Genomic DNA, 11080 nt, shown 5'->3' on the forward strand with positions numbered 1-11080 from the left:
TCATATTCATATTCAAACTACTGTTCATATTCATACTACTGTTTACACTCACACTGCTGCTTATATTACACTACCGCTGATATACAAATATATTTTTTACTAGTCTTATTGCATATGTCACTTTACCTACACCAATATGAAGGACTTCATACATACACCGTGTACATTCACTTCATATGCTGCTTTGCCACTCACTACAAATATCAATGTCAGGACCTTCATTTCATTTTATTTTATAGATATACTTTTTTTAAATATTTTTATACCGCTATAGTACAATTTAAGACAGTATCATGCTTTTATTATTTCATTTTATGTTTATGTTTAATAAATGTTTTAAATGGTTATTGTTGCCCCGGGGTCTGAGAGAAATATAATTTCAATCCTGTGTATGTCCTGTACATGTTGCAGCTTTTGACAATAAAGTGACTTTGACTTGACAGTTCTTAACCCAGTTTTAGTTTCTTCAATCTCCTGAGATGTTTCCTCTGCTTGATGCCGATGATTCGACCCTTCTCAAACAGACGGACATCTTTTCCACGACCACCATGAGTCTTTCATCATGTTGTTGAAGAAATGAGAAGCAACTCATTGCACCAGTTGGAGTTAAAGAACTTGTTGCAGCTGAAAGATGATCGTCCGTGCAGTGATGATCCAGCAGGAGGCTCAGACCCGTTTCATTAGTTACATCCAGGTGGAGAGTTTTTTGACCAGGCAGTGCAGATTATGTTCTTTAATGAATAAACTTGTAAACTTTATTATCAAAACACGTCATTTCTCACAGACGTCAAAAAGAGTTACTAATATGAAACACCCAAACTTTGCAAAATGTTGAAAAGTTGTCTTCAAACAAATAAAACTGTTTTTTAATTTCTTAAAGGAACAGTTTTACTATTTAGCTAATATAAAAACATCTTGTTTTCAAACTGTTCACATACGATAGGAAATTAAAAAGAGGTGGAACATTGATTTGAGCAACATTTGTCTTTTCTGTAACATGAGGTCAGAGGTACAGTACTGGTAACCACAGGAGGTCTCTCTGAAGAGAAGTGGTAAAAGTTCTCAGAGAGGTGTTATCTTAGGAAAAAAAAGTTTGTGTTCTCAATCATCCAGGTAAATAACAACAAAAAGGTTAAATCGTGTCATCTGGACCAGTTTCTTTAAGGGAGAAACGTTTCATTTTCCATCCAGAAGACTTCATCAGTCTGTGGCCTGGTCTTGGCTAACTGTCCTCAGGTCTCATAGAAGTTTCTTTGAAGCAGCTACATCCGGTGTTGTCATGGTGACCAGCACCTCTCGGCTCCCTGAGGTACGCCACCAAGCTCCGTCTCTTTGACAGGGAACAAGCTGATAAAATAACCACGTCTCCTTTTTACTGCCGAACGAGCTGAAGGTGTTTGGTGCACGTTCTGGTCATCAGGAGGAGACGGTTAATCACCAGACAGTCTCTGGGCTTGGACTAGATGTGGCTTCATTTTGATGCTTCTAGGACACTACAGTGTAAAAAACCCAGTTGACCTTTGACCCCACCCATGTTGACAGGCAGCTGCTTCTCTAATCTCGTTGCTGATGTCTTTCTACTCTGGCGTTGTTAAGACTAGGGGCGTCCAAATTCTCGTTCTTTTCAGACCAAGTACAAGTACTTCTGTGTGACTACTTGTACATAATGAGTACTGGTACTGAGTAGTTAACGAGTTAGTAGTTAAACTTTACACGGTGACTTTAGAAACATGTTTCTTTGATTGACAGTCTCTGTCTGAACGTCACCTGTCCATGCATCCATCCATCCATGCATCCATCCATCCATCCATCCATGCATCCATCCATGGACGGACGGCACCTGTTTATCTTAAAATGCCTCCAAATGATGAACAGTTTCTAGTTTTGGTTCTCGGCTGTAAAGCAGACGTTGACGTGGCATCAGTTTGATTTTCAGATGTTTCTATGAGTTCTCGGGGTCACACTGCTGCAGGTGGACTGGACTCTGAGCCAGGAACTGCTCCCGGCTCAGACCGTTTGTCTCCTTGTGTCTGCAGGTGAACGGGACGGAGGCGGACTACGAGTACGAGGAGATCACGCTGGAGAGGGTGAGTCTGAGTGAAACGTTGTTCTCATCCAGCTGAGCCTCTGTCAGAACCAAACCGGCTGCTGCTGCTCTGACTCTGCGTGGAACGGCTGTCAGCTCGACTGAAGCAGCACGATAAACAACAACAACTGTGTTGTTTGTTCAGCTCCACACAAAAACAACAAACTGTCCCTCTAACATTTCCTCACTTTCTGCAGGAAGCACTGCTTTTATTTCAGAATAAAACCAGCTTTTATTATGAAAACTGCAGGAAGTGTGCTCGATGGAGGAGGTATAACTGGTTTTGTTCACTGTGTGGTTGTTTTTCCTCGTTGCCACGGTAACCGCTCCAGGGGAACTCGGGTCTGGGCTTCAGCATCGCCGGCGGGACGGACAACCCCCACATCGGTGAAGACCCCAGCATCTTCATCACCAAAGTCATACCTGGAGGAGCTGCTGCCCAGGACGGACGGCTCAGGTGAGGCTCAGTCACGTGCACGCACGCATGCACAGAGTTCATACGTTTGGAACGTTGGCCTCTGTCTGATCTAGGTATGACCTCAGGCTTCCTCCCAACTCAGGCTTGTTTGTTTGTTTTTAACGATAAATAAAAGTGGGAGGAGTCTAACAGCTGTGACGACTAAACAAGCTGTTTGGATCCATCTCACGGTGTCCCCCTCTGATCCGTTGTTTCAGGGTCAATGACGTCATCCTGAGAGTGAACGAGGCGGATGTCCGGGACGTGACCCACAGCCAGGCCGTGGAGGCGCTGAAGGAGGCGGGCTCTCTGGTCCGGCTCTACGTCCGCAGGAGGAAGCCCGTCTCGGAGAAGGTGATGGAAATCAAGCTGGTGAAAGGACCCAAAGGTAACCTGCAGGTTCTGCTCTCTGTAGACCTCGCCAACATGGCCGCCGGGTCACGTCTCTGTGTTAGAACCTCCTCCCATGTTCTGGTTCCTCCCAGGTCTGGGCTTCAGTATCGCAGGCGGAGTCGGGAACCAGCACATCCCGGGCGACAACAGCATCTACGTGACGAAGATCATCGAAGGCGGAGCTGCTCAGAAGGACGGGAAGCTGCAGATCGGAGACAAACTCCTGGCTGTACGTTCTGTGTGCGCAGATCACCGTGACCTTTGACCTGAGGCGAGAGGTGAGTTCAGATGTCCTGATCCCAGGTCAGTCAGCGCTCGTCTGTGTGTTCAGGTGAACAGCGTGTGTCTGGAGGAGGTGACCCACGAGCACGCCGTCACTGCCTTGAAGAACACTCCTGACGTGGTCTACCTGAAGGTGGCCAAGCCCAACAGCGTCTTGGTGAACGAGAGCTTCGCCCCGCCGGACCTGACCAGCTGTGAGTGAACATCACCAGAACTTCAGCTGGACACACAGGCACACATTGGTTTGGAGACAACCAGAGGAGGACGGGGACATGTTGGACAACGCATGCAGAATATTTAGCTAACAGGGAGGAGGACCTCCGGAGGTTTCTGTGATAGAGGAGGATGCTGGGAGATGTAGGCAGAGGATATTTCACATCTTGATTCAGCAGAACAAAATGGAGGAAGTTTAACCTTTTTATTTTTTTTTAGTTGTCTATAAACACGATTGTTCCTGACGAATCCTTCTAAATGTTTTACTTAGAATGGGTTGGTTGCTCCTCTCACCCCACGGGGACGTTACTGCCCTCCAGGGTTCCTCGGGGGACAAACAACCATTGAAATCCTTTATAAAGGCATTTCTAATCTTAGATTGATCTCATCATCCAATAATGCATTCCTCTCAGTAAGGTTCTTGTATTTTGCCCACAACTCTCGACTTTAGATTTCTAAATGACGTTTGAGGAACGCTGTAACAATCACTGGTGGGGGCGGGACTTACCTGAAGAGGCCCCGTCCTGTGCAGATTTTCAGACTAAAGGCCCTAAGGGAGCCAACATGGAAAATTAAAGTAATTTAAAGTAGGTATTTACATTTCAGGCTGAGATAGCTTTAAAACTTTGACTACTGTAATTCTTGGACTTTAGAAAGCACCTGTCTCTAAGCATCACACATTAAATATAATATAAATCATAATTTGTACATAAGACGCTCCGGTTATTTAGCCGCGAGCATCCACCGTTCATGGTCAGGACCTGTCCCCCCCCCAGTCTGCTCCAGCTGAGAGCAGCTTTCTGGTTGTAGTACAAGAAGCAGCCAGCAGGTGGAGCTTCACCGACTCCTGGTTACAACCATCAGACCTTCACAATGAACAAGAACCATCTAAACATCATCACTGGACAGAACAGAGACCAACACCTGTAAACAAAACCATCTCAAAGTTATTTACCAGTGACAAGTTATTTACCAGTAACAAGTTATTTACCAGTGACAAGTTATTTACCAGTAACTAGTTATTTACCAGTAACTAGTTATTTACCAGTGACAAGTTATTTACCAGTAACTAGTTATTTACCAGTAACTAGTTATTTACCAGTAACAAGTTATTTACCAGTAAATATTACACACAGTCTTACCGAGGTCGTGTGACATCAAGTCAAATGGAACCGGTAAAATACGGTAAATATTCTTTAAATTAGTCTCGTTGACTTTTATTGTTAAACACTTTTGTTAGCGGCTGTTTTTACTTAATAAATAAATTTGACGTGATTCTCAGCAGAGGTCATGTGACGCAGAGTAGCCCCGCCCTCCCTGTTGTCTCCTCCGTTCTGTGCAGAGTAGCCCCGCCCTCCCTGTTGTCTCCTGACCTGTCATTTCTAACCCGAGCCCTAAGCCCGGCCCCACCCAACCTGAATTCAGGGCGGGCCGGGCCGGTGTCGGTCTTTTAATTAGGTCAGGATTAGCCGCGATCCAATTATATGATAACATGACCTGCCATACATTACCAGCCGCACGCGGCCGTTCCACCGCAGCTGACCGGCCTCGAAAGAGTTAAAAAGTTCAGTTAACGCTAACACCTGGAATATAAAAGCCTCTCCAGGTATTATTCCATCCCACTGTTACGTCCACCAAGAACACAACATATCAAGGAGGACATGTGAGAAACATGAGGGTTCAGAACATTCAGTTTATTCAAACTGCTGCTTTCTGTGAAAAAAAAAAAAGATTTATGAACCCCCAATTCCCGTGTCCAGCGAAAAGACACAAAAAAAACAAAGTGTTAACTGAAAGATGGACCTGGTGCGCCAGTCAAACGGACAAAAGCAGTACCAGCAGCAGGCCAACACTTTACAGGGCCGTCGAAGCCGCTGCTGGTATCGGACTAAACTAGAAAAAGCCTAAAAGAAACTATTGTAAAAGAAAAAGCGAAAACAGGACAACCGGTCCCACCAGGCCAAAATTACTACCAAAGAAACAAACGGACAAAAAGTTAACAAAAAAGTAGCTGGTCAGGCTGAGGGACGGTTGCTGCGGCCCACATCGTCGGGAGTCCTCATCCTGGGCAGGATGAGTGAGAGGGAAGCCCAAATAAAGAGGGCAGCCAGAGAGCAGTCAGAACAAAAAGAGCCCAAAGAGAGAGAGCAACAAAAGAGAGCGGCCAGCGAGAGCATCTGAGAGAGAGAGAGCTCCTGAAGGCCAGCGGGCGGAAAACGCTTTAAAACAATCGAGCACTAATTACAAAATACACAGTGCCTTGTGAAAGTATTGGGCCCCTTGAACTTTTCAACCTTTTCCCACATTTCAGGCTTCAAACATAAAGATATAAAATTAATTTTTTGTGAAGAATCAACAACAAGTGGGACACAATCGTGAAGTGGAATGAAATTTATTGGATGTGTCAAACTTTTTTAACAAATAAAAACTGAAAAGTGGGCGTGCAGTATTATTGGCCCCCTTGCGTTAATACTTTGTAGCTCCACCTCTTGCTGCAGTTCCAGATGCAGTTCCAGCTGCAAGTCTCTTGGGGTTTGTCTCCATCAGGTTTGAACATGGAGACACTGAAGTTCTGCCCATTCTTCCTGCAGAACAGCTGGAGCTCAGTGAGGTTGGATGGAGAGCGTTTGTGAACAGCAGTCTTCAGCTCTTTCCACAGATTCTGGATTGGATTCAGGTCTGGACTTTGACTTGGCCATTCCAACACCTGGATACGTTTATTTGTGAACCATTCCATTGTAGATGTGTCTTTATGTTTTGGATCATTGTCTTGTTGGAAGATAAATCTCCGTCCCAGTCTCAGGTCTCTTGCAGACTCAAACTGGTTTTCTTCCAGAATGGTCCTGTATTTGGCCCCGTCCATCTTCACATCAATTCTGACCATCTTCCCTGTCCCTGCTGATGAAAAGCAGGCCCAAACCATGATGCTGCCACCACCATGTTTGACAGTGGGGATGGTGTGTTCAGGGTGATGAGCTGTGTTGCTTTTACTCCAAACATATCGTTTTGCATTGTAGCCAAACAGTTGGATTTTGGTTTCATGTGACCAGAGCACCTTCTTCCACATGTTTGGTGTCTCCCAGGTGACAAACTTTAAACAACACTTTTTATGGATATCTTTGAGAAATGTCTTTCTTCTTGCCACTCTTCCATAAAGGCCAGATTTGTGCAGTGTACGACTGATTGTGGTCCTATGGACAGACTCTCCCACCTCAGCTGTAGATCTCTGCAGTTCATCCAGAGTGATCATGGGCCTCTTGGCTGCATCTCTGATCATCTTCTCCTGGTTCCAGATGAAAGTTTAGAGGGACGGCCGGGTCTTGGTAGATTTGCAGTGGTCTCATACTCCTTCCATTTCAATATGATTGCTTGCACAGTGCTCCTTGGGATGTTTAAAGCTTGGGAAATCTTTTTATATCCAAATCCAGCTTTAAACTTCTCCACAACAGTATCTCGGACCTGCCTGGTGTGTTCCTTGGTCCTCATGATGCTCTCTGCACTTTGAACAGAACCCTGAGACTCTCACAGAGCAGGTGCATTTATACGGAGACTTGATTACACACAGGTGGATTCTATTGATCATCATCAGTCATTTGGGACAACATTGGATCATTCATAGATCCTCACTGAACTTCTGGACTGAGTTTGCTGCACTGAAAGTAAAGGGGCCCAATAATACTGCACGCCCCACTTTTCAGTTTTTATTTGTTAAAAAAGTGACACATCCAATAAATTTCATTCCACTTCACGATTGTGTCCCACTTGTTGTTGATTCTTCACAAAAAATTTAAATTTTATATCTTTATGTTTGAAGCCTGAAATGTGGCAAAATGTTGAAAAGTTCAAGGGGCCCAATACTTTCACAAGGCACTGTATAATTAATCAAACACCTAAAATATATCCAGGGGACAAAATAAATAATAATGCGCCTCAGGCACAAACACAAACAGCTGACTGTGTTTCATCGGTTCTGGTGACACGCCCAGCCTGACAGGTGATCGGGGCGTCAGGTTTTAATCGACGCTCCGTGTCTCCCCCAGCATACATGGAGAACCATATCAGCTCCTCTAACTTCCTGGGTCAGACCCTCCCCGCCCCCACCTCATCGGGACGTTACTCACCGACGCCGAAGAGCATGCTGGGAGACGACGACGTCACACGGTGAGGACTTTCACACACGGAGCACAGCAGTCTGTGGTCGGGTCAGTAGCAGAGATTGTTTGACAAGAAACTAAATGTTTTTATTTTTCATTCGTTTATTCATGATGCTGTAATATGTTACTAATATTTGATGCTGTGATCTTTTTTGGTAATCACTTTGACAACAGTTACAGTTTTAAATGTGCTATATGAATAAATGTGACTTGACTTCATTAGAAAACAGATTTCAGACAAACTGAACGTTTAAAAACAGACTGGTCGGTGTAAGAGTAAACATCTAACTTGCAGCCAGTTAAACGGCTCGGCTGCAGACAGGAAGCTGTAGCTCCAAGTCTCTGTGTTTCCTGCTAAATGTTTCAACTCAGGTGAAGCTGCCTCGTCACACGTGACGATGTCACGTGACCTCAGCGTGATTGACAGCTGTCTCGTCCAACAGGGAGCCCAGGAAGGTGGTTCTGCTTCGAGGAGCGACGGGTCTGGGCTTCAACATCGTGGGTGGAGAGGACGGAGAGGGGATCTTCATCTCCTTCATCCTCGCAGGAGGTCCAGCTGATCTGAGCGGGGAGCTGAGGAAAGGAGACCGGCTAGTCTCTGTACGCGCGCACACACACACACACACACACACACACACACACAAAGAGACACACATCTGCCGCTCGTCTCTGAAGAAAGTTGAAACAGGAAGTGAAGTAAAATAAATAACATCAAAGATGATTTCTTTAATCTGACTATCATTGAATTAAATCCGCTGACAGGAAGTTTGATGGATCAAAAACTACTTCCTGTTTCCAGGTGAACGGGGTTGACCTCCGTAACGCCACGCACGAGCAGGCCGCCGCCACCCTGAAGAACGCTGGGCAGACGGTGACCATCGTCGCCCACTACAGGCCGGAAGGTGAGTGCAGGACTGACGGGCTTCTCTGGAGGAAGTTGGTTCTGCTGAGAAAAAAACTAAAAACGAGTTTTTAACCATCAACGGTTTTATGATTTTCAAGCTTTACGTTAAAAAAAGGATGTGACATGTTACTTCCTCTGTGTAACATGTGACTTCCTGTGTGAGACATGTTACTTCCTCTGTGTGACATGTGACTTCCTCTGTGAGACTTGTTGCTTCCTCTGTGTGACATGTGACTTCCTGTGTGTGACATGGAACTTCCTCTGTGTGACATGTTACTTCCTCTGTGAGACATGTTACTTCCTCTGTGTGACATGTGACTTCCTGTGTGTGACATGTTACTTCCTCTATGTGACATGTTACTTCCTGTGTGAGACATGGAACTTCCTGTGTGTGACATGTTACTTCCTCTGTGTGACATGTTACTTCCTGTGTGTAACATGTGACTTCCTCTGTGTGACATGTGACTTCCTGTGTGTGACATGTTACTTCCTGTGTGAGACATGTTACTTCCTGTGTTTGACATGGAATTTCCTGTGTTTGACATGGAATTTCCTCTGTGTGACATGTTACTTCCTCTGTGTGACATGTTACTTCCTCTGTGTAACATGTGACTTCCTCTGTGACACATGTGACTTCCTCTGTGACACATGTTACTTCCTCTGTGTGACATGTTACTTCCTCTGTGTGACATGTTACTTCCTCTGTGTGACATGTTACTTCCTCTGTGTGACATGGAACTTCCTGTGTTTGACATGGAATTTCCTGTGTGAGACATGTTACTTCCTCTGTGAGACATGGAACTTCCTGTGTTTGACATGGAATTTCCTGTGTGAGACATGTTACTTCCTCTGTGTAACATGTGACTTCCTGTGTGTGACATGTTACTTCCTCTGTGTGACATGGAACTTCCTGTGTTTGACATGGAATTTCCTGTGTGAGACATGTTACTTCCTCTGTGTGACATGTTACTTCCTCTGTGTAACATGTGACTTCCCCTGTGACACATGTTACTTCCTCTGTGTGACATGTTACTTCCTCTGTGAGACATGTTACTTCCTCTGTGTGACATGTTACTTCTCTGTGAGACATGTGACTTCCTGTGTGTAACATGTGACTTCCTCTGTGAAACATGTTACTTCCTCTATGTGACATGTTACTTCCTCTGTGTAACGTGACTTCCTGTGTGAGACATGTTACTTCCTCTGTGTGACATGGAACTTCCTGTGTGAGACATGTTGCTTCCTCTGTGTGACATGTTACTTCCTGTGTGAGACATGTTACTTCCTGTGTGAGACATGTTACTTCCTCTGTGTGTTTCCTCTCAGACTACAGCCGCTTCGAGGCAAAGATCCACGACCTGCGGGAGCAGATGATGAACAGCAGCATTAGTTCTGGCTCCGGGTCTCTGAGGATGAGTCAGAAGAGGTCGCTCTATGTCAGGTGAGGTCAAAGGTCAGCGGCAGGACTCGGGGCGGTTCTGTTTTTGTTCACGGTGCATTTGTTCTGCAGAGCGCTGTTCGACTACGATAAGACGAGGGACTCGGGTCTGCCCAGTCAGGGTCTGAACTTCAAGTTCGGGGACATCCTCCACGTGGTGAACGCCTCTGACGACGAGTGGTGGCAGGCCCGGCAGCTGACGCCGCAGGGCGAGCTGGAGGAGGTGGGGGTCATCCCCAGCAAGAGGCGGTCAGTCCAACAAACAAACGCCTGTTGTTGTTTACAGGAATCTTTCGAGTCACCTAACTAGTCATTAGTGACGCGTTTCTAAAGAGGAACACAGAAGCTGCAGCCTCGTTCTGTCCCTGCAGGTTCAGCAGACACCAAAGACTCGCTCAGAGTCCCAGCAGAACTTAGACCAGGTCCAGCACTTCCCCCTCCAGCTGTTTTCATGAGCTCAGTGTTTATTTTGTCGTTTGTCACAAAGCAGCCGTTTATAGTTTTATACACTACTCTCATTTTAACTGTAGTTTATTGTTGTTTATTTACTGTTTTGTTGTCTGAACTTTATCTGATCTGTCTGGAACAGGTCTCTCTTGTAAATGAGTCCCTGTGGGTCAGTGAGGCTAACCTGTAGAAGTAAAGGTTGGATGAATGATCTGCTCCAACAAGAAGAAAACTGCTGCTTCAGCAGAGACTCACATGAACTCAACACCTGCACTGCTGACATGCACACTAATTAGATGTCAGTTTTTGGACGCATGTTTCTTCATCCACACAGATCTCTTCAGTTTATCTGATGTCCATCCATCCATGCATCCATCCATCCATCCATCCATCCATCTATCCATCCATCCATCCAATCAACCTTTATTTAAACAGGTAAATCCCATTGAGCCTCTGGGACTCATTTACAAGAGAGACCTGATTTCAACAAAGAAAGATGAAACAATGGACAACAACAACAATAAACAGTTATAAAAAGTCATACTGCAGTTTTTTTTGCATGCATGCATGGATGCATGCATCCATTCGTCTGTCCATCCATCCAACCATCCATCCATCCATCCATCCATGCATGCATCCGTCCGTCTGTCCATGCATGTATCCATCCATCCATCCGTCTGTCCATCCATCCATCCATGCATGCATC

General features: G+C 45.3%; 1 protein-coding gene across 2 annotated transcripts in view; it reads left to right on the top strand.

Annotated features, from left to right (window-relative positions):
- The window catches only part of LOC119415276 (discs large homolog 1-like protein), a 97573-nt gene that overhangs the window by 70620 nt on the left and 15873 nt on the right, over positions 1–11080 (top strand). For both annotated transcript variants that reach the window (XM_037682452.1, XM_037682453.1), the window contains exons 9-18: positions 2037–2087; positions 2419–2543; positions 2762–2931; positions 3029–3165; positions 3268–3412; positions 7472–7592; positions 8029–8185; positions 8385–8487; positions 9816–9930; positions 10000–10176. In XM_037682452.1, coding sequence (XP_037538380.1) covers positions 2037–2087; positions 2419–2543; positions 2762–2931; positions 3029–3165; positions 3268–3412; positions 7472–7592; positions 8029–8185; positions 8385–8487; positions 9816–9930; positions 10000–10176 — 1301 coding nt within the window. The remainder of the gene's footprint in view (positions 1–2036; positions 2088–2418; positions 2544–2761; positions 2932–3028; positions 3166–3267; positions 3413–7471; positions 7593–8028; positions 8186–8384; positions 8488–9815; positions 9931–9999; positions 10177–11080) is intronic.

Source organism: Nematolebias whitei, chromosome 9 (assembly GCF_014905685.2).
Source record: "Nematolebias whitei isolate Nwh7 chromosome 9, NemWhi1, whole genome shotgun sequence".
Taxonomy (NCBI): domain Eukaryota; kingdom Metazoa; phylum Chordata; class Actinopteri; order Cyprinodontiformes; family Rivulidae; genus Nematolebias; species Nematolebias whitei.